Genomic DNA, 25,689 nt, shown 5'->3' with positions numbered 1-25,689 from the left:
GAGGGGGAAGAGAAGAAACGCTGAGGATGGGGCAGATTTCTAACACAACTATGATGGACATGAAATATTACATTTTGGTAATAATACAACAACTAATATAAAGTTCAGGGACCTATTGCAGAAAGAATTGCGATCAACGCAACTCAAAAAATCTTGTGCAACTTGATTTTCAGCCAATGAAGCACCCGTATTCGGGACTTGCGCTTGATATTTTGACTTGCGTTTAAACACAACTTTTTCTACAACAGCCCCCTGTACTATGATCGCTTATTTCTGATAACATATGTATTTAAAAAGAATAAGAGGAGAGAGGTTGGAGTTACGATTAACAAAAAAGAAAGAAAACGTCATTGGTCTGTACATTAAACAATTTGAACAGCTTAATGAAAAACCTTAGATTGACACCAACTTTCTGTACCAACTCTTCCTGTAGGGTGGGAAATCATTTCAATTTTTATCTTTTTCTTGACATTGGGGCGATTGCAGAATTTAGGGGGCTATTTCTTCTATTTTAAGAGCTACTATTTAGGAGCTACAAGCAATTACCGGTAATGCAGTAAATTCAAATATCATTCTGCCAGTTGGAATATTAAATTTCTAAATAATCTTGAATATTGCTTGTGACGGATCTTGTGACGGATTTAAGCATGCATTTTAGGTGCTATTTGTGCTCTCATGAAGGCAAAATTGCCTGTTGCTCTCATGTATTTCCTACGCTGTCCTCCTCAGGTATTGGTGTGAACGTCTCTAACAGTGTCCCAACCACATGCATCAATGACCTCATCCACAAACACAATGAAGAGAAGCGTACCAGTCTTAATCCTGTCACGATGGAGATGGTCATAGCTCGTAGTATTACTGAGATGGAGAAGATGATCAATGCTTTCCAAGAGAAGGGAGTGGAGTCTTTCCTACCAGTCTACTATAGGAGGTGGCTACACAGGTATAGGATATGATAGTGAAATGTAATCAAATGGTGTTAAGGATCTTGATTGATTGAACGAAATATATCAAATTACTAGTCATTTATTTCAGATAATAAGTAATTTTGCTAATGACTGTGATATCAACGACTTGTTTTATCGACCGGTCATGGTTTTTAGATGAGGATGGTTATAAAATACAAGGATCCATATCACCTTCATATATAATGTACAATACTCTTTATTTTGCTCGGGTATGAGATATTACTTACTCTTGTTGCCTTTGAAAAGATTAGAAACACTTGTTGCCTCGGCTATGCCTTTGGCGTGTGTATTGTTGGACATCTATTGATTTTATTGCAGTTAATCGCATTCAGCATTATGTAAAATCATATGCAAATCAAAAGAATCAGGAAAGAGAGTACAGTAAATATATGAAACATACAAAATAAAAAAATTGACACTTTTGGCTTCCCATAATGTTAGCACAGAGTTAGACCATGGTCTAAATTTAACCTGATTTCAGAATATGGGCCATTGAGCTTTGTGTTAATACAGGACCTATTTTCACGATATAGCTACCTCAAGTTGTCTTGTTAAGATTATTATTGATCTCTATCCTTTGATTCTATCTTATCCCCAGTGATGCCAAGATCAGGCTTGAGAGTGCCAACGGGGACGAGGTAACGATAACGGGACTGGACAACTCTGGTTTCCTACAGGTCAAGAAGACGGACGGCTCTATCCTCAGTGTCCAACCAGATGGGAATACGTTTGATATGCTTAAGAACCTTATCAGTATGAAGTCATCCAAGCATTGAACTTGGCTGTGGACCCTGTTTCAAAGTACCTGTCGTCAATGATAAAGGCTATGGCAAAGTTGCTCTTGACCAAACAACGGCCTTTCAGTAGCTTGTAACCCGTCATGGAGAAGAAGCTTGATGAAACAGACTTGGGCATGTACTTCATACACTTTGATAATGTCCGAGATGTAAGTTTAGGCTATAAATCGGTTTAAACCTTAGTCTAAGACTTACTTCTTTAGTCTAGACGTATTGTCAGTGATGTCTTGATCTAAGACTTCTGCCAATGATGTGACTTCAGGCCAAGTGGTATTGTCACTGAGGTGTTAAAATTTTGTATTTCAAAATCAGCTTTTGAGGTCAGCTCAGAAAAGCTCACTTTTATGGAGGAGTCTTCTTTTTGTGGGCCCTGTCCCTTAGGCACTGTGCAGCCTCCATCAATTACATGCCTGTAAAAAAAAAGAGAAGAATCCTTTTAGTATTGGTTACATGGTCGATATTGAATCAGCATCAGATTTTTTTCATCCTTTAATAAATTTACACTATACATGAAATGAAAAATGTGTATCCTTATTACAAGGGGGAAAAAGAAAGGATCTTATTTCTACAGTTAACTATGCCTAAATCTAATCTGGTCTGAAATAATGCTTAGAGTTAGGCAGTTATTCTATTTATAGAAGGTAAACTTATGCAGAGTCAAATGTATTCAATTTCCTCTTAAGTATTTTAAAAGCCATTGGATTTTGATTTCGGAACACTTTATCACATAATAAAATTAACCTCGGACAAGACTTATCTACTCACCTGATCAGAAGCTGTTACGGCAGTGGTGCTATTCCAATGATGCTGGAGAGATCCGCCAGGCCCACTCTCAACAGTCCAAGTTCAGAGGCTTGGTCCTATTTATTATGGCACTTTTGCCAGCTCAATGATCTTGAGATGAATTTTTGAAGATCTGAACGAGACCTCAGCACCACACTCGGCACACTGTAAGATGTTGTTGATGGTTGGGCTACTTTGCTTTGTCTCATCTTCAAGAGGTATGAGGTATCCTGAGATATTAAACAATGCAAACATGCATTGAGGAGTTTATTCTTATTTTAATCTATTAAACAATTTTGCCAATATCGGTGGCATACAAGCCTTGTCCTATGCAACCTTCCAGCCATGTTATAAAGAAAGCAGATCTATGTGACATATTCATCTGTGCCAGCCTAGAAAATTTGGATGGATATGAACAAATTTCTCACTACATATTCATTCTGCTGACTATATTGAATCATGCAATGCAGGTGAGACTGTCAGAGGCACACCACTTGTTTATAAAATAATGCACATTTTAGAAATTGTTGCGATGATGTAGGCATCTTTAGATGTTTACAATAATACATGCAAAAGCATATTTTCTTAAGTACCCTCAAATGCATTGCATCACGATAAAACACTCATAATTTGCATTAGGCCCGTTTTGAAAGACCATTCTTGATGCACGTGTACACGGCATGTTTTTCGGTCGTGTACACGTAGTAAACACTGTGAGAGCAAGTTATGTTTTTATGTCGACATGGACCCGCATCAACATGTCATAAAAAGGGGTCTATATATAGCCCAAGTCACGGTTTTAAAGCTTACCTGAGAATTTTGAAGTAATCCACAAAAATTGGTGCAAATTAAAAGTTTACTCAGCTTAGCAGCGCATTAAATTAATAAAGAATTCATAATAAAATCAGTGCAGGGCCCTAGCTAGCGCCGACGCTCGTTGGATGCGCATTTTGTATACTGTACCGTACATGCATGCACAGATCGCTGCAGAGTTAAGTGTAACTGAAGTTATCGATTGATTTTCATTATTTTGTTGCCAATTTGAGGAGCGTTTGTAGGCTTGTAGCACATGTGTACGGGCGTATAACACGTAAGTTATAGCAATGATCGCTGTCGCAATTGGTGATTCTCAAATTGGCTCTGAGTGTGATTAAGCAACGCTTTTGAGCTTTCAAGACCAGAGCAGACCCATTTCGTGGTACAAAAACTCGAGTCTCCAGAATGAATGTGGATTAAATCGGCGATTTTGGAAGTGAAGTCACTCAAGATTAATTGAAATATATTGGCATATTAGTGATTAAATCATGTAGAGTCTCTGAGAACTAAGATTTAATGTGAAGCTGTGAGCTTGTTCACTGACTTTGTAGTCCCATGCAAGCTTTATGCAGATGCCACCGTGTACACGGTGATGGAATTTAGTACACGTGCACTGACTTGACCGTGCGTGTACACGTGTACATGTGTACCCGAAACGGGCCTAATTTGCATTATTTGTATATTTAACTAGTAAAGTAATCTCTGCCATGATGTCTATCAATGTTGACGGCAATACCTGGTGGGCAGTTTTTAACCCTGATTTCAAGTACCGGTATGGTGTTAAAATCTGGTGTTGGTGTTGTGACAACATCAGCCACAACACCATGAAATGAGACTCTTGTTTGGAATGAAGATGGAAAATGTGACTTATTCCCAGCAGTTTGTGTTCAGCATGCAGCACTGGTGTTAATATTTTTTTGATGAATGCGCACAGAGCTATAAATTCTGCCTTTTTCATTGCATTCATACACCCCATAATGTTCATGTTTTTGAGAGGAAAATCAATGTTTAACGCATTTCTGACATATGATCCCATTACCCAAATTTAATGATTTAATGATATGCTTATTTGCTGATTTCTCAGCAATTACACAATTTCTTCCAGAATCCTTTGGCACATATGTTTTATTTATGCAAACAGACACTTTGGTGGTCATTTAATTGGATTGAACTCATTTTGATATCGTTACCAAAACTGGCATTTACCTTATGTCTTTATAATGAAGTGGTTGTGATGAGATAGAAAAATCTTGCAGTCTCCCCATTGTTAGACAGCTGGCAGCTGTCTGTTTCGAGGAGTTTTTTTTACATTTATAAAAAAAATTATCGTACACTGACGGCTCGCGATCATGCAGCCACCATTAGGGGGTTAACAAAAAACAGAAAATGCAGGAAAATCTGACACTACTAAACTGGACACATCTCACCAACAGATGGCAGCAAACACTGTAATCTGCTCTAACCTAACACACAGTAGTATATACAAAAGTATGATCAGATTGTATGAATATGAATAGTTCTAATTCCTCAGGTACATTTATTACTCATTGGGTGTCACTGTGATTTGCACCAAACAACACTGAACTTTCAACCAGGTTACTACTAATTATGCAAGTCATTTAGAAGGGGAAAAAATTGATCAGGCGATAGTATTTTTTCACCATGTTGAGATAAAAGCTCACACAGGGTATGTAGATAGTTGCTGCAGAAGATTTGATATAATTGTTATCATGTCTGTGATTACAACATTGTTAAGTCATTGTGATACAATGATTCTGACTCATGCCTTTATTAGAGGGTTGTTTTATATATCATCACTACCATAGACTTGTGTTATTTGGCAAGACGTCGATCTACTCTTTGCCACTTTTCCATGTAAGCGTTCAGTGGGTACCCATGATGCAAAAGCCAAGTGGTATGCCAACATGTCACTATTGCTGGAATTCTCCCCAGGGAGTGGAGAATGTGCATAATTTGTGTGCAAGCAAACCAGATTAGTCAAGAGCTTCATTCTTTTTATTAATTCCAATTATAACTTTCATGTTAAAATACTTGCAATGCCACTTCTTTTATGATGCAACACAACATTGCTCCTCTTCCAACATTTGACACAGATGAATGGCACTAAAATTTTGCCCCTTGCATCATTTGATGCTGTAAGCTACTTTGGCTGTTGGTCAGATTAAAAAAGATTGTTTCCCTTCCATAAAATCCCCCAACTTTTGCCTTTGAGCTTCCCCTTGAAATTGACCCAGGCACCAGGGACATCTGTCCACTTGCCCCCCTCCAACTAAGAAATCAAGAATCTATGAACTCTTTGCATGCTGAATTTTTTTTTTTTTTTTTTTTGGGGGGGGGGTAATAATGACAATTCTTTCCATGTTATTTTCTTGAATTCAAGATTTCCATTTTGCACCATTGATACTTGTTATTATCATATAGATGTTATCCAAGAACTATTGCCTTTAATTAGCTTTATATCCAATTTGAAGGTAGGAGAGAAAACTAATTATTGCTATTGTTGAATTTAACTGTCCAAATGTGCAAGATTGCTACATCAGCATGCAAAGGGTTAAAGAAATTAAGTATGGTAAATATATTAATCCTGGGGCCCAATGCATGAAAGTTACTATTATGGTAAAAGTTATGGTAACTTTGCCATGCAATGGTATCTTGCATGGAATCCTTGATTCTAATTGGTTGTTGATCATTGTTACAATGCAAGTTACCATTGGATGGCAAATTTACCTTAAGAGTAACTTTTTATGTAACGTGGCCCTGGTTGTTTATTTTATTCAGAGTTGACATTTCTTGTGTAATATAGCTGTGTATTTCAGTTAGAATGAGAGTTAAACATTTGGTTCAGTAGTTAAAGTCAGATTTTCCTTAATTTTTGTTGAATAATTAAATGATGTATCATATTCAGTCTTCCTTAAATGTATGTTACGATCATTGTGTGTCAAATGTTATTCATGTGGATATGCGATTCCTGCTTGTTTTTGTCTATTTTATTGGAGAAAATATTGATTGAAGTTATGTGGTATCACTTACCGTAGTAATCAGGTCAATATTTCTATGCATAGACTGAGAGTGTTGTTTCTGTTCTAGATAAATTTGAATGAAAAATTCAAATGATCTTCATCTTGTCCTCCAAAAATGAAATGATGGATTTGATTTTTATCCTGATTGCTTTACATACGCTGCAGAATGATTCAACTTCTGAATTTGGATGAAATTTGATTCAACCATCTATCCATGAGTCATATCTGTGATTGTTTTATTCACACAGCTAATTCATTGCGAAGAGTAAATATACTTGAGAAAAGGGTTGCATACTGAACTGTGTACAACTGGATGAATTCCAGATATCTTCTAAAATTATAACCTTTGATTATATGACAACCAAAGTCACTTTCATTGCAAAATAAATGTATTGTAAGTCCTGTGTTCTATTGTATTTATATTGTTGAATTATTTTTGTCTGCTAAGAATGGTAAATGTCTATTTTCATTTTGTAAATAAGCAGAGCTTTTCTATAATATATGTTAGCCTGTGCAATTGAAATTGGACAGATTTGTGTCATAATTATACAATGAAAAATATTTGTTGAGCATTCTTGAATAATTTTATAGAATATAGCTAGATAATTTTCTCTACGGCTATTTGTTGAATGAGATGTGACATCATTATATAGCAGACGCACCAGCATAGATAAGTTTGTCACATTTTGAAAAGTATTTGAGAATTTTAGCCCACGTCCGTTTGAAATTTCATCACAAAGTTTGTACAAAAATAAAGATCATGAAATATGAAGAGAGAATTTGCCTTGAATCTGACCATCTTGATTTTATTTAGTGAGTATCAGAAATAGAAATCCACAAATTTGTTTTGATTTATTGATTTTTCTCTCTTTTTGTTAATATTGTCTATTTTATCAATATCCTCAGTACTCTCATCTAATCATGATAAAAAGCATAGTTCATGGATGGCAGGTTATGTATGTTGACATATTATTGTATTTTCATATGTAGAGTAAATAATTTAGATGTAGCCTAAATTTTTGCCAAAAATAAATATGTGATAAATGAGTTGCCTTTTACGAATGCACACTGACGGATACTGTAAGATCATGTACTGTGTAGGTTTCTTTTGAATGAATTATCAGGCAACTATTATGCATTATGAACAAGTATTTTCTCTTTCATGGCAGTAAATTGTCAGATGATTTATGATACCTCTGGCAATGAAAACCCATGGGGAATCATGTAAGAGTTCAAAAATTAAAGTGATCAATTTTTTAAATGATCTTTCTTATCGTTTTCATGGAAATGAAATAGAATAAGTGTTGCAAATTCTTTGCTTATGAAGTTATTTTGATACTTCACACGAGATACTATGGAGTCGCATAGGAAAATTTGATATGTGACTAGTGAAAGAAGAAAGAGTGTTTACTCAAACTTCAGAATACTGCATATCCTATTGGTATTGAACAGGTTTTACTATTAGTTGTAGCTAGTGTGAACAGGTTGAATTGGAGTTTGGATACATGGTATGATGATATATTTCAATGTATACCTATTGTGAAATTGTGTACATTTATAATTTGTTTAGATTCTGATCAGCTATTATTGCATATTTATATAAAACAGAAGGGAAACATCTGTTTATTTTGTAATTCCAATACCTTTCAGAGTGTATAATACTGTTTTAAAAAGAAAATTCTGATGCATTTTGTTAATTACACCTGTATAATGTTGTGGGAGAAGTTTGCTTTAGTAATTAATCTAGATGTAAGATATTTGCGTGCCATGATATTTTGTTGTCTTCTTCTCATTGCAAATTTTGCATTGTGAAGTGTTTATTTACGGGTGCAAATACAGGATTGTTTGATAAAAATATTGATTTAATGCTTCATTCACATTGAGTTTATGATGGAGTAAATTTCAAGAAATATACATTAAATGATTCACCGACTTTTCCTTTTTTTGTTGCTGTAATTATCTCTCCCATTTAAGGTTATTTTCATGGTAACTGACGTTACACAGCACAATTTAACACACTTTTCATTGCATATGATTATCACTAAAACAAACTCCCATCATTTGTTGTTTTAGAGATAATCAAGCACACAATGAAAAGTGTAAAATTGTGCCGTGTAACATGAAAATGCACTTAAGTTTTTTTTCACCCCCTGGCATGCATCATTTACCATCACATTATCCTGACTTCCATGTACACTCTGCTGAGGTCCACAAGATAAGGTAAAACTCATGAATTAAATTTTAATATAGTAACTCATGAAACTTGTTCATACAGCCAAAACCAATCAAGATTCATTTTTATCCCTTTTTTATGCATAAATAATTTTCCAACTTTTTGGTGTCATTTGAAAATTTGGGTTTATTGGATTTCCATAGCCTATACAGACTACAGTGCGTCCCAGAAAAAACGAAACCAAGATTTATTGATGATTTATCATAACTTAATCACAAATACAATAGACAAGTGACCTACCATTGTACAGCTTAGAATCCTTTCTTTCATCTAAAAAGTTCAATATCTGTTCTTTTATTTGATACCTTAATCACCAAAAATGGTCGAGAAGTGAAAAAGTTCTGTTCCCTCTAAACAATGCTTGTATTTTCATAATTTCATTAAATAAATATGTTTTCACCGGTTTCCCACAGTAGACTTAGTGCATGGCTGATCATCAACATAACGGAGTGACTAGTGACTCGGAACGCCAGCCTGTAAAACCTCTTCATTTTATAAAGTTATTGAAATTCAAACTTTATTTCAAATAAGCAGAACTTTGTTATTTCTTGACCATTTTTTGTAATTGAGGTATCAAATTAAAGAGCAGATATTGAATTTTTTGAAATGTGGTTTTATTTTTGAAACCCAGATACAGCCCGCCAAGTGACTTCTTGGTATCCCCTCTTCAAATTGTTTTTGTTCACTCATGCGTGAATGAGAAATTATCAAAGTAATTTCAGATGAAAGAGGAGATAGTCTAAGCTTTACAATGGTAGGTCACTTGTCTATTGAATTTCAGTTATGATAAATCTTGGTTTCGTTTTTTCTGGGATGCAATGTATATATGGGGATAATTTAGCACATTGGGTTTGGGTCTCAAATATTTTCTCTATTATATATTTTATTCTACTTTTATTTGTTTGTTTTTATTATTTTTTATCTACTTATCTTTTTTTTTTTTGGGGGGGGGGGGTCCAGTGCCCCCCCTCCCAGACCCCCGGCTATGTATAGGCCAGTGTGTGATCACAAAACACACAAACTTTGTATATCTAAAGAAACTATTTAGACAGCTATTAGATTTGATTTGATAAACTGATATTAACTTCTTAAACTGGGGTATTTTTTGAATAGTTCATGATTAAAAGATCGGGCTTGCATTTAATTTGATAGCACGAGGTTAATAAACATATTTCAATAGACTGGGTTAGTAGATCTCTGGGATTAACTCACTCCTCAAAGTTATTGACATTCCGCCCTCTACGTTTAAATCATGTCCCTTTTTCGTTCTCGTTTTTTTACAAGACTGCGCCATGAGGAAATTTTGTTTCGTTTGTTTATAGACTTCAATTTTTGAAACAATATATCGTTTAAAAAATAGAATTATTTTAGCCCAATCCTGGAAAATATCAAAATACTGAATATAATAGAACAATATTGTGCAAAAATAAATTAATACTCATGGGCTTTTTCAATTATTTTTTCTAAAGAGAGAAATAAGTACAAACATAGAATAATAGCAGTAAAGATAAATGAATGCAGTAATGAGTGAAAAATGAATAAATAAATCAATAATAGATAGGTTAATAAATGGATAACTTAATAGATACGAATGAGTAATTCAATAAACTGATGAGTATTTTTGGATCGTGTATTTAGTTTATTCACTGCCGTTGGAGAAGGGGTAAATTGAATTGAATTTGTTATTTGTCATGTACAAACAAAAGTTGCATAAAATCATCTCATGACTGATATTTCACAATACACATTAAAAAACCGCATACAAAAGAATACAAATTGAAGAACATAACATTTCATATTTCTGCTGAGGGCCAGGGAGAGCAACTAAATAGATTTTTTGATGTCCCCTAACAATAAAATTGCATATTTAATATACAATTGTATAAAAGTACATGACAAAATATAAAACGGAAAGTTGGAATAACTTTGTAGAAAGACAGAGCGTTAAAAAAAATCACATTTGAGTTATTTGTAGCTACACCTGCGAAGTAAAGCGATCGGCCATTATACACAATAATACTAAAACGTCAGGGGAAAGGAAAGATATAGAATAGGGTAAAAGAAATAGAAAGAGAGAGGGGATGAAGAGATAGAAAGCGAATGATAGAAAAAAAGGAAGAAAGGGAAATACAAGACAAACGAAAAGGAAATAGAAGAGGGAAAGGTTAAAAAGGACCGTGAGAAGAAAAAATAAGAACAAAAGGAAGAGATAAAGGGAAATAGAGGGCAATTAAGATAGAAAAGGGAAAGAGAGAGGGGGACAAGAAAGTCTAAAAATAAAAGGAGCATGACATTTCAATGCGATAATTAATATATCACTACATGATTGTGTCTCATACATTGTACATTTTGGCTATTGTGTTGTTTATTGCAATTACGTTCCGAATTCTTACATGTTTATTACTTTAAGCTAGTCGTGGAAGCTATCTGCGGTATTACAATTACAAAATAAAGTAATATTGGATGTAAGGAAATAAAGAAACTAGGTATCGAGAGAGATAATCTTGAACAGAAAGGAAATCTTAGTTGTGACTTCTGTCACGGCTCTTCAAGATAAAGTGATCTCCGTTGTTGCGTCATAATGTCACGTGATAATTAGATCTCAACAGGTGCATGGGTGAATGCAAGGGTAAACGTCAGAGGCGCCAGGCCATGCACGTGTGGGCACCAATTAAAGATACACAATCATGACCACAGACAGAATTAAATATTCAGGCATACACAGGAATAAATAAAGAAGGCCTTTACTGTAAAAAAAAGGGGGGGACATACATAGATTAAAAAAAATAATAAGCGGAAGATAATATAGAGCAGTGTGGCAGTTAAATGAAAAATCAAAGTAATTTAATTTCTGAATTTGATATTAAGTCACAAAAGAGGCTTATAGTACTATATGGATGTTAAGTAAATTACAAATGTATTATTACTATAAAAATATTATAATCACATTGTTATTATTGTTATCATCGTCATTATCATCATTATTATTATTATTATTATTATTATCATGCGTAGTAGTAGTACTAGTAGTATAGTAGTAGTAGTAGTAGTAGTAGTAGTAGTAGTAGTAGTAGTAGTAGTAGTAGTGGTGTAATAATAGTGGTGGTGGTGGTAGTAGAAGTAGTAGTAGTAGTAGTAGTAGTAGTAATAATAATAATAATAATAATATAGGGTATTTATATTGCGCACATATCCACCTTGTTAGGTGCTCAAGGCGCTCCTATATTACCCGGCTAAGCTAGGCGTTCATAGCGCACACAGCTTTTTGAGGAATTACTTCCTACCGGTACCCAATTACCTCACCTGGGTTGAGTGCAGCACACTGTGGATCAGTTTCTTGCTGAAGGAAATTACGCCATGGCTGGGATTCGAACCCACGACCCTCTGTTTCAAAGTCCGAAGACTAATCCACTGGGCCACAACGCTCCAGTAGTAGTAGTAGTAGTAATACATGTGGCTTATAAAGCGCCAAAACCACTCTGTAAAATGCTCAAGGTGCATAAAAGAAATTAAGAAGTAAAATGAAAGGTTTTGAGAATGATTTTGATTTTTTTTTAAGTAGTAGTTGTAGTAGTGTTTTGCCATCCGACCTCTCCCTCCCTTCCGATAAACATGATAAAAGAACCCCCCCCCCCTCCGCTCCTCCCTGTTTTATATCGTTACCGTCAATCAAAACCATCGTCATTATAATGAATGCATATGAGGACACCTGTATATCCGTTCAATTCCCGCGGGAATACACGGGAATAGAACTCTGACTACTTTGATCTGAGATATCGATGAACACAAAGCATTGTTGTCCATTTCACCGCGATCAAAACCCTTTGTTTTGAAGTGCGAAAAAGCCCCGAACAATGCTATTGATTCGTGTACATTTCAACTGTAGTGGACGTCTATCAGAAACTTGGACGTTTGGCGTTTTGTTACTCGGTACGTATGAGACTCATCCCCCCCCCCCCCCCCGAAAATAAAAGCTCAGGAGGAAAATTAAGAAAAGGCAGATTTTAAAATCTGTTTAAAATTTTTAAAAATTTCGATGAAATGTATGTGTTTCATTTTGCCTTTGCCCATCGTTGCAGCGCTCGTAAAGCAGTACGATGACTGTGTAAGCCTACATCATGGGGACTATACTATTTATTTATTTATTTATTTTGTTTAAAAACAGGGAAGCCCATTCAACAATGTGTTGGTCTCCCATGGGGCCATGTGACAATTTACATAGCATAACATAACAATTACAACAATTCATTTACACATCATAAGAGAGGCATAAATAAATTAGTAAGTACATGTGAAGGAATCTCAAAGCTAAAGTGGCAAGTAAAAAAAATACAATCAACAATATAAATACAATGCAGATGACGTGAAATTATTAAGACGTGTATTGTTACAATTAGCTGAAGTCTGTAAAAATTAAAAAAGTAACCTGGAGTTGTAAGTCGAAGAATGTGAAAGTGATTGAGATACAACTAGTTACAATGAAGCTGCAACAATTGACAAAGGCAAAACGAAACACACACATTTCATTGAAGTTAATAGAATTTTGACAGATTTTTTATAATTTGTTACACTTTAATGCAAATTTTCTATGATTCAAAAAAAATCCGATGCAAAGTCTTTCCTTTCAAAAATGATATCTCTGTAAAGTTGGCCTATATAATTTCGTTGAATAATGCACTTGCATTAACACTTGATTCGTATTTCATACAAGCTTATTGATATTTTTTTCATTTATAAACTTTTGTATAGGCCTATGGATTTTCCTATTAACATTTTTATGATATGAAAATGATATGAAACTTTCATTGATACGTAAACTTAATCAAGTTACCCTTTGATTACACATAATCCAATTCCATTCTTGCTTTAATTTTATTACCAAATTGACCATCGTCTGAAGGGGCTATTGCATGGGAACCAAATTTTATTTTGTATGGCCCCCAATCGCATCTTGAAACAGAACACAATGAGTTTAGCAAGAGATCTCGTATTTACCAAAGTACTCAATAAACCACTTGAAATTTTATTCAGGGTGGAAATTGCTTCCCTTTTCTCTCACTTTAAGTCATTGTTAAGGGATTTTCTCGCCGATACCCATCTCCCCAACGCACGTGTGTTCGGGAAATAAAAGTGTAAACAAAACAAAGACGGGAAGGACAAGTATGGAAGGTGCAAAATAGATCATTTTCACAATTAAAAAAGATCGCCTTTTCGTAGTTTATGGTATAACTGACGTACGCATCACTGATGCAGGCTGAAAAAGGGGTGCGCCGATACACGATAACGAGAAAAAAAAATGCAGGGGCAATGCCAGTATATTATTTTCTTTTTTATCGTTACCCCCCACCCCCCCCCCTCAACAAAAAAAAATCACAAGGGTGGTCGTCCCATGTCTGCATCGTGCTGTAACGCCCTGCTCCAATATACTGCACCTCTCACAGTATTCGTTTACACAACATCATCATCATGCAAAGCGCATCTTCATTGCCTAATTGAGATCACTTTCAGATTCAGTTATCATCAGCTATCATTATGTATGAGAATAATGAAATATTCAAGGAAAAATTCATTGTAAAAGTATGTACAATGTAGACTCGATCCTCCTTTATTTCGGAAGTATAAATATGCATTTGATTCACTGAAAACATACAAAAAAATCTTTCCAAAAATAATCCAACTTCCGACACTAACTTTTACCAACAGAATCGACTTCAAAGAGACCGATGTATTATAATTGGTTATAAATGTGATAGCTGCTTTTGACTCTGGGGTACGGTCATTCGCTATTGCTACATCAGTATATAGGCGAAGAGGGGTCCCCCCATATTATGTCCCCCCCTCTTTTATTCATTTATTTAATCTCTAAAAATCATCGAATTGGTCGTCCCATGTCCTCGTCGTGTGGCAATGCCCCTGCTTGAAAGCATACAAATATTTTGGATGTCGATATTCCTCGCAATTTCTTGATCATTTTCATCGAAATTACTTTAATATTACAACAGTTCTTCAATGAATCAAGCAAAAGCCAAATTTTTAAGATGCCGAGGATAAAATGGTCAAATTTAATCTTTTGTCTCACCTTCAACGACCAAAGGAGGCATACAAAGAGTAATAATACAAGTTAATCATGTCAATACGATAATGCTGACGTATCATGAGGCTGCACAGCAATCGTTCTCTCTGTAATTCATATTTCATTTTGTTTTGTTTTATTTATTTCTTATTTCAAAGTGTTTTTAAGGAGCAGAATGTCGTTTAAACTCTTCACGAACTTGGAGTTCTATAGAATCATCTACCTGTCCATTGTCCGATATCACCTGTGCTAATTTGTGCCAGTACGATAAGCACAAAATGAGAAATTCAACTTCACTATTTGAAAAACCAATTGAAGTTATTCACATACCATGCCGGCAATTCATCTCCGTTGGGATTTTTTTTTATTCATTCTAAAATTTGTTTTGGGACCCCAGTACCTGTTTCGTTCTTTGAGTCCGAGTTTACTTTCGATCTAAACAAGTGTTGATTTAGTCGATGTCGTCAAGTAGGTGTAATAAGAGGATCAAAAGGCCCCAAAGACAGAAAACAATGACGAATGGAAAAATAAATCAGTTTCGGTACAATATTGACAACTGTGGTTCAAAAAACAATACTGCCCTCTACCTTTTCCCGGGGATGGTTCTCATCTATTCTTCATTCTATCTTTCATTTACATAGAGAGGACATTCTCGACATTGTAAGGAACTTTAAAATACAGTAAAACAAGTGAGATGGATGGTAGATTTAGATGGAATTCCATCTGCGCATGCTCTGTCGTTAGAATGTTACACTCTAAAAAAGGATTGGTCAAAATGACCAATCTGTTGGTTAATATGTGTCCGACCGATAAAATTGGTCAAAAGCAACCAAATTGTTGGTTCAAATCGACCAAAATATTGGTTGATATTGACCAATTTTATCGGTGGGACACATATTAACCAACAGATTGGTCATTTTGACCAATCCTTTTTAAGAGTGTAGGGCTGAGTATGCGCAGAACATCTACATTGACATTCCTCGAAATCTCCTCTGTTGGTTCTGTCGTATTTCGGGATTTTCTCAATTCGTACAGTTTGAATAGGGGAAAATTTATACAGAAGGAATCAAGCACATCTGAAAAAAAATATGGACATTGTTATTATTGGGATTATATTGCTGATTCATATGAGTCAAACGAGGAAGAGGTCATTTTTTATTTTATGAGGACTCCTTTATAGTTGCCCAACAGTCACCCTACAGAACACCACTGCAGTCATGTTTAGTGATGCTTTTGGATGCAGACCTCCTATCGAAGAAAACAAAAACGCCGAAAACATGTTCCTATATATGGAGGATATCGGACTATCTACTAAATGAAAACTTTCCCTTAAAATCATATGTTTATTAACATTTATCCCTTATGATATTTTTAAATATATTTTCTTAAACATAACCTATGGAATAATATAATTATAGGAGTGCGACCATTGATTAGGATGACATAATGTTAAAGCCACCACACTCCTTACGGTTGGTCTACGACCCGCTTTTGGAATAAAACGCATTAGAATTTTATGCTAATATTACTTGAGACATAGAATACTGTTTAATGTTCTAAATCATCGTAGGAATATCAGACCTCAAATCTGTTACTATGCTATCATCCTTATTAGAATAAAAGCGGATTTGATATCTAATCGTGACGTCAGAGCGATCGTACGATTGGCTACAATTTGAAACTAATTTTACTTTTACTCCAAAATAAAAGCTATATAGAAATCATCCAAAATAACTTAACTGGTATTCTTACAGTTAATTTGAACCTCAAACAAAAGGATACATTTCATTCACATTTTCAGAATGAATGATAAAAATGCGATTTGTTCCAACATCGGATCGTTGACTAGTCGTAAGGTGTGCTGTGGTCTTTAAAGTGCCTTCATTACTCTCGCTAACATGTATGCAATTGAGGGGCCAACTTTTTATAGGTATAGGCCTACATTAGATAATGACGCGAATGCCGTTAATTTGACACCCATCTAATCACCTCGTTAGTAAAATCTTCTAATTACTTGACATTACACGATATCCGCGTTAATTAACATCAATTATCGCTGAAATCCGATATAACCTCATTAGAATAATTGGATCTCTCCTCAGAAGACAGATGAAACCGTAAATGTGATGGTATTATTCTCTTTCATTATGAATAATTTTTTTTGTAGATTTGTACAATCATACCTGATGAAAACTGTATTTCTTTCATGATTCTCGTTATTATTGAATTATTGCCTCTGAGCGTCAATAATTGAAACATATACATATTTCGTAAATAATATTTAATGAAAGATCTATCCATTGTGTTTGATATTGCTATCTTTCTAAAATCTTATGAATTAAGGATACTCTACTATATACGAGACCAAGATTGTGGAGGGTATGAGCGTTGCAAGAAAATATATTGTAATTATTTAAGCATACCATAGTAAAATACCATCGGAATCTGGAATAGAATGTGAACTTTTCTTTTGGAGGACATTTTTGATGTCTTTTGGTCTGATAGGGTCCAAATTGAAGTCCAACACTGAGTTTTTGAGCGAGGATACCCGTGATAAACTGCATGGCGTGATCAATAGCAGACGACGATTCGTATAAGGCGAGACTTCAAATACTCGTTGCTTTATCAGCATCGATAGTTGGCGTGGCACGTTGAAAATATAGAGTCATTGACGATCTTTGTGCTGTAGACCCAAAACTTTCTTTTAAAGCACCTTTCTTCATAAATTGCATTCCGTTCATGAGTTCGGTTGTCACGGTTTTTCTTGAAATGTAACTAATCGCTTACAGACTTACTTCTTGATTGAAAACATTAAAAATCATTAAAAATCTTGAATAAAGTGCTATATTATATAAATAGTGTACAATCTGTTGTACAATATACTGGATTATATGTACGACAAATATAAAATTATCCCGAGTGCAGGTTTATTTCACCGAGGCCGAAGGCCGAGGTGAAATAGGCTTGCACGAGGGATAATTTTATATTTGGAGTTCATATAGTCCAGTAATTGTATGATAGAACGTTCACTATTTATTATAGTAAATAGATCCCTCAATCTAAGCCCCCCATCATGGATTTTGCCATCCAAAAATCGAAAGTTATATTGTACATATGTACAATATAACTTTTTGAAGGGAGGTCAGGTGGTACAAATCCAGCCAATCACAGCTCGTGTTTTACTACCACTATTTACTATAACCAGTTATAATGCTACATAACCAGTTAATAATAATTATGAAAGATAAATATCATGAAATAGTTTTCTCTTTTACCTTTTTATCCAAATTATTGGTTACTATGACGCCATCGCTCATTTTTCTTTTCAAGCTACTGTGATTGTTTTGATGTCTGTTGACAGTTCGTTCACAAGATGTTTGTCTCACGTCACAAAAATCACCAAAAATGGCGGATAGAGGGCTTGTACCTCTTTCAACATCAATATCTATTTATTGCATCATAAACAATTGGTGTTAATTACAATACCCTTTCCTCATTCATGCCTATTAAAAGTAAGGTGACAAGATTTAGCAGGTTTTGCGGAAAATGGAGGAAATTAATGAATATCCGATTGAGTTCAGAAACTATATCATGAAGGAGAATCGTCAATTGGTTTACATGGGCGTTATCATTTTATTATGGGCAGAAGTTGTTAATTGGGGAGGCCGTGTACGGAAGTGTTACTTGTATAAGTTGTATACACGCCGCTTAATTTCTAGATTGACGCAACTGTGGAAAGCAAAATACCTTTTCTCTTTTGGAATACCTTTCATACTGTTTGCGAGAATCTTATAGGCGAAAAATGCAAGCTTGATTTACAAAAACGATTAAAATAATAATAATAATGATAATACTAATAATAATGATAATAATAATAATTAAAATTATAATAACAACAACAACAATAATAAAAACAATGATAATTATTATTATAATTATAACATTAATAATGATGATAATATTATTTGAAAATGATGTAAAGGTAAATTAGTATTTTCACAAATGACTTAAGACAGTCATTTAACGTCACACTCTATAACAGGTCTCCCTATTACCATGATTACCATGGACCTACAGGTCCATGTTCTAACATAATGTTTGTAAAGTGATCCAACGCCTAAGGGTAGATTCACACTTTCAAAACTGTTTTCTTCGTAGCACAATCTGGATACGAGACGATTCTGTTGCTTTATGTTGACCAAAGTGTCATTTCCGTTCTATCATTGTACTCCTGAGATTATTGTTAAAAATAATGATTGCTCTTACAAAGTACCCGGTCTGTACCAACCTGTCTGTCTACACGGCGGTCACACTTGACAGATCTTGGCATCTCATTTTCATATCACTTTTCATTCTCCGCTAATTCTCGTGTGGGATTTAATTTTTTCTTGATTTTTCTCTTTGAATGATTTACTCCCTTGTAGTCTCAAAGAAGACAAATCATCAATCATCGGTTTAATTTAGATTAACAATGTAAGAGGATTTCAAGAAATGTCCAGTAATTTTGCTTAGCCAGTCAACAAGAAACATTAAAGCAGTGCAAGAGGACTGCATTTCATAATTCTCATTTGTGATCATTGAATTACTGGGAAAAACTCTTGGTATGTATTAAATTTTCTTTGTTTTTAATCACAGACGATGAATAATGCCTAAAAATAAACCCAAAAGGTGAAAAGAAGTATTCCTTATTGGTAAGGTGTGACCGGGTTCTTTTAGAGTGACACCTGCACGCGAGGGTATCTCCAATCCATCAACCCCCCACAAGTAACACCTCCGATTGGTCCTATTGTACCTTTAGATTAACAACATAAAACAGCTTTGAGATTAATGTCAGATGTATCTTTGACATCTCAATTCGATTCAAAGGAGGCTTGTCAAAACTGTTATTCTTCTTCATTCTCACGCGGATCAATACAATGTGGTCTGGTAAATACGACACATCCGATTTCTAAATTTACGGTATACATCTGAGTCTCACTGAGGATATCATCTGTAATGTTTATAAAAAATGTTTTTCAGAGATATTATTCGTCAAAGCAAATGGTAAATCATATTGATGACACAATGCTAGCAATTAAATGATTCGTTAATAAAGGATGACTTTGATATTCTGGGTATTCAAAATATTAATATGAAAATGTCCAATATCAATTTCATTCTTCGGTTCGTATATATCTGTAACTTTATTAAGGTCAAGTCCACCCCCCCCCCCAAAAAAAAATGTTGATTTGAATAGATATAGAAAAATCAAACTAGCATAACACTGAAAATTTCATCAAAATCGGATGTAAAATAAGAAAGTTATGATATTTTAAAGTTTTGCTTATTTTTCACAAAACAGTGATATGCACATTTCAGTGGCATGCAAATGAGACAATCGATGATATCCCTCACTCACAATTTTTTTTCTTGTTTGAATTATACAATATTTCATTTTTTTACAGATTTGACAATAAGGACCAACTTGACTGAACCATATAGTATTAAACAATGCTAATTCCACATGCTCTGGGAAGAATTAATCGTTGTTTTACTTGACAATGAGGAGAAAATTAGAATATTTCATATTTCATATAATAAAATACAAAAGAAAAAGTGAGTAGATGACGTCATCAGTCTCCTCATTTGCATACCGATCAGGATGTGCATAACTGTTTTGTGAAATTAAAGCGAAACTTTAAAATGTTATAACTTTCCTATTTACATCCGATTTTAATGAAATTTTCAGTGTTAAGCTTATTGGATTTTTGTCTTTTTATTCAAATTAAAAGTTTTTGGGGTGAAGTTGTCCTTTAAGTTCCAGTACTATAAACTTGGACTGTTGTACATCCATGAGTTTCAAGGTAAATTGAAAATGCATGTTGCTCTTATTCTTTATTCAAATTTCGAAAACAATATTTTGAAATATAAATACATTCTATTCTTTTTCAAGATCCTATTTTTATGCAACAGTTGGAGCTATATAAATGCCTATTTTATCATTATTATCATTTTTTATTGTTTCTAACGCGTATAAAAATCAGGCATTACGGTTTCTCTTCCAATATTCAACGTTCGTAGTTCTTTGAATGATTGGCGATACTTTTGAAGTTACCCCGGTGTATCGGTAAATTGCCAACTAGTCCACTCACAACATAGTCTACTTTCTAATGCCATTACGTCCATCAACATTTCGTCTAACAACCATTTGGTCTACTGACCTTTTGGTCCAATCATCATTTTGTCTAATCACCGTTTCGCCTATGACCATTTTTGTCTCATAACCAGTTGATCTAATATCCATTTCATATTGCCCAATTAACACCTATAGTCTAATTAGACCAAATGGTATATGGACTAAATGGCTATTGGACCAACTGGTTATTAAACGAAATGGTGAGTGGACGAAATGGCAATTAGACCGTGTGGATATTGGATGAACTGATAGTAGACCAACTGATAGTAGACGAGTTGGCAGTTGGGCGTATTGGTATTAGACGGAGTGGAAATAAACCAGTGTATCCCCCTCTCCCTCATTTTACTCTCTGTCTATTTCTGTATTTCTCTTTCTTTTCCTGTATGCCTGTCTGAACCCCCTTCCTATTTCTTTATCTCTCAATCTCCCTTTAAGTATGATTTTATATCCACTGGTTTCATTTTTATTCTTGCTCACTCATTTTTACTTCGTCTCTCCTAATTTTCACCCTGCATTCCACCACTCGTCTTTCTCTCTCCTCTTGAGAGCTTGCTACCCACATGTTCCTCACTCCTGCCTTCCGACTCATTGAGATGAACAAAATATTATGCCCTATTTTCCATTATCTTATGTCTGCTATTGAACAAGCCTGACCTATTTCGGACAAAAGAAGCCGGTAGGTTTGACAATGATGATTACCACGGAATCAATTGCCCATACTAGATAGTACCCCAACCAACTTACCCTCCATCGAGAATGGTGCATGGTATAGGGGTGAGACGGGGGTAAATCATTACCCCCTCAAAGATTCAAAGAGACTCTTAAACATTGTTCACTCTGTGCAAACAAACAAAACCAGCATTGAAGCAAACTATCATCGATCTTGTTTTAATGAGATTCATGATAAAAATTTGATTATGATCATGACAGTGACAACAGTTTTGGAATGCCATCTAAATGTTCTTTACACCCTGGCCCACCCCTTTCGGAATCACACCCCTTATCCTGCCAACGAGATCCAGTTTAACATCCATTGAGCCTAGGTGTACATTGACGACCATGACAATGGATGCCTTTTAACAAATGCTACATGCAATGTTTGATGATGTTCAATGATGTCAAAGGTCACACGAAAAATTAGTCGCAATCAACAATACAGGAGATAATAAAAGGCGCTAAACTAGTAATTACGATGTATGTCATTTGTCATTTTTTGGGGTCTGGTGGACCTCGCGGTGATGTTTGGTCATGGCCTAATTTCATATTCGTTCATATTTTTTTTCTTTGCTGCATTTTACCACTCTACCTCGGGATCAAGGGACGGTGCACTTCAAGTTTAATGTCGCTTTGAGGATAACTTTTTCAAACTTTATTTTATTGAACTGAGGTTAAACTTTAATTGGCCGAACATTATCCAAGAGCATTGTTTTCTCCCTAGCAAAGTTTTGCAGAGTTTAATGGTCTTCTTATACGATTAACATACTGTCATACATCTCAGAAGTTGATTTAAGGTGACCGGACGGTGAATATCCTGTGACCGATAAATACATTCAAGGCAAAGAATTATTTCTTCAGAAAAGTAAGTATAATCAAATTCTTATAATAATACAATCTTTAAGAAAAGAGAACGTTCATAAGCACAACATATCTTTAAATGTTTTCTACTTTTTGCCATGAATGTACCGTTACTTTTAAGATATTCGTTCGAAAATAATTAATTACCGTTGATTATTGATAATGATTATGAATAGGATAATTTATTTTTGAATTTCAAGAGTGATAACAATTGGATAAACATACATAATTCAGTAAACAATGTTAAAAAGTATTTATCGTCAACATCAACCCTACAATACGATTACACATCCAACTTAAAAGTACACCGCAGCTTTAATGCAGGTACTGACTCGTATGTTTGACTATATTTTATCTCTTTCTGAATGAGAAAGATGAAAAAGAGAGAGGGGGAGGGAAAAATAAAAATATAGACAAATTCTTGTACTGTAATAATACAACTATACTTTGTCTCTCGGAGAGGGGAAAAAACCTCATATCCCCTGGTCAATATTTACACAATTCAAAGCATATGCATTTTTTTGGATTTGCAAGCTATCGAAAGGCGCAGTATAAAGCCCCCCCAAAAAAAAAATCCAAATTAAATAACTTTTCTGGGGGGGGGGACTTGCATAAAAAAGCTTCCCCGAATATGTCAACTTTCGTCTTGTAACATGATGATATTTGTTTTAAATAAAGTCGGTCTTCATTTCTTTGAAGTGTCTGACCATAATCAAACTGAAATAAGACATTAAAAAATAAATTTAAAAATGGCAAATGGAAATTCATGAAGGAGTTTCTAGTGGAGAGGGCGTCATATAATTAAGTAATTATATTCATTAACAATAAATTTTGAATGAAGGCTACCTCGATTTTGTTCATACCAATACAAATGGCTGACAAGTATAACACCAACTTATCTAGGCCATGGAATAATAAATCCTCGCTAAAAGAAAATAGCTGACCCAGCTGACAAACCAAAGAACACAATGAAAATTAGGTCACCCAAATGTCGTCAATAGAAGAGTTAGGAATATTTCAATAAGGAGAGGGGAAAATAAGTTTGAAAAGTTTGCGAACCTTGAGAGCGTTAGTGTCGAGTATGGTACTCGGAAATTGAGAAAAGGGTTTCGGCACTCCATAAACCCTTCGGCGTAAGTAAGAGGCAATTTGCTCGTTTTGATTTTGAAGGTGATTTTATAGGAGATTAATTATTGCTGGCTCACTGAGGTCATTTTTTTTTCAATTTACTTTAACGCCTCATAGAGGTATTCCCTTTTCAAGAAAGGTCAGTGCGGGTTTTCTGTGACAATATTCGGTATTTTTGTTTTAAATGTTAGGAAATATCAACATAATTCTTTAATGCTTATCATTCGGTCTACAACCATAATAGTCTTGTTTGTAGTTTTATTCTTGTGATAATAATATTGATTTCATCTATTTGGCGAACACTAAAAATGAACAGATTGATCATACTTTTATGAATAAAGGATATATCAGTATATGTGCATTGATTGATTACTGACAATATTTATAATTTATATAGATATAGAAATACATCAGATTCGTCAAATATTTTGATACGTAATATTAGTAAAGATGAACATACTGTTAGATAGTTAAGAAAGGGGTGACAGATATTCATATTTTGGTTCTTTGAAATGACTTAACCCTGACCACTGGAAGTGATTTTTTCCCCCTAAAGTACAGTCACTTCTTTCAAAACGTATACTACAGCATACGTGGAGTATTCGTAAAAGCTTAAAATCGGGACAAGCCCATTGTCTTCTAACTCAGTATTACCAATATCCCATTGTAAACTTTTGAATAGTTGACCCCATTTCTTGTACCCCATCGGGCGGTGTTGTAACGCCATTGTTAATGGGTGGGACTAATAGCATTTTTCTGGTGTATTTTAAAAGTTGACCCGAGGGAGTAGGTGTTTTGTGTTGTGGTTTGGTGTCGAAGGTATCATAATGAAATGTCAGGTAAAGGTTACAATAAGGACGCAATAGGGGTCTGTTTCAGTTCCGAGTTGAACCTCTTTGCAAGACCACCGATGCCCATGCACGATCTCCACTTAAACCGGTTTCATAAAAACAGAACAGGGGGTTGTTCATATTTCAAAGCCATTCTAATACCAAGTTCTTAGGTATCCCATAAACGGAACTTTGTAAAAATAAATAAATAAATATGCCCCATAACCATAGCATTGGGGTTACCTGTATGAAAGATATCTTGCAATAAATAGATGGGGACCTGACAATACATGTTATACTTGACAAGTTTTTATTGTTTTACCTACATAATTTGGCTCGGCGATGATCACCATTTGACACACTCGACCCAGGTGAGGTAAATGGATACCTGACATGAATTTATTCATTAAAATGCCCCGCTTTGTGGAATAGCATTCCTGAAGACATAAAAAATGTACCTCTGTCGAAACTTTCAAAAATCTTCTAAAAACGTTTTGTTTTATTTAACTCTTAGCTCTTCATGCGCCTTGAGCACTCTACAGAGTGGAATTGTCGCTTTAAAAGTCACATTATCATTTAAAATGCTAAAGCGCCTTATTGGCAGATACGTGCTAAAGCCGGATTGCAGTCTTGCAGACATGTATGAAGCACTGTAATAATTTGCATTTTTATCGTTATCGTTTATCATAATATTATTTGCGTCATCTCGACTGGATTTATTGTACTCATAGAATTATATTAACTTATGTTCCTGTTTATCACATCTACAAATATTCTGTTAAATTACTATAGTTTTCTTCACAAATCAATAACAAACCCATTGATACAGACTAAATAAACTATATATCACTAGTTCAGGTTGAGAGTTTTATTTTCAATTTCCATTATCAACACCATAAGCAAATACAAATCAAATATAAACAAATACAAATGAAAAATTCGTCTTAGATAGCTGAACCGTTCAAGAGTCGAAACTCCTGTGTTTTCAGAGCACCTTTGATTAAATTGTACTAAATTAAATTGACTTATGTATAAGCAAGGGTGATACCAGGTATGTGATGGGTCGGGGATGGGGTGACGACGACGTAAAGTGGCGTCTTTTTTCTCAAAGTTCTTCCCTCTTCTCCTATTTCTTACTTTGAAAAATCGTATGGGGGGAGGGGGCTTTGATACCCCTTTGTATTTGTGGTAAAGTTTCAGTGAAGTTGGTACAATGAATATTAATTGAATATTACTCCCAATACCATGAATATATTAATTCATCATCTAA

The 25,689-nt window shown here is 34.6% G+C and overlaps 1 protein-coding gene across 2 annotated transcripts in view; it reads left to right on the top strand.

Moving 5' to 3' along the window:
• Window positions 1-3,366, top strand: part of LOC121413398 (biotin--protein ligase-like) — a 32,535-nt gene extending 29,169 nt beyond the window's left edge. For both annotated transcript variants that reach the window (XM_041606203.1, XM_041606202.1), the window contains 2 exons: window positions 730-943; window positions 1,567-3,366. In XM_041606203.1, the coding sequence (XP_041462137.1) occupies window positions 730-943; window positions 1,567-1,744 (392 nt within the window). In that variant the 3' untranslated portion in view covers window positions 1,745-3,366. The remainder of the gene's footprint in view (window positions 1-729; window positions 944-1,566) is intronic.
• The last annotated feature ends 22,323 nt before the right edge of the window (window positions 3,367-25,689 follow it).

The sequence above is a fragment of the Lytechinus variegatus genome, chromosome 4 (genome assembly GCF_018143015.1).
Source record: "Lytechinus variegatus isolate NC3 chromosome 4, Lvar_3.0, whole genome shotgun sequence".
In the NCBI taxonomy this organism is placed as follows: domain Eukaryota; kingdom Metazoa; phylum Echinodermata; class Echinoidea; order Temnopleuroida; family Toxopneustidae; genus Lytechinus; species Lytechinus variegatus.
The sequence above is the reverse complement of the archived record's forward strand: the minus strand, read 5'-3'. Positions and strand labels throughout refer to the sequence as shown.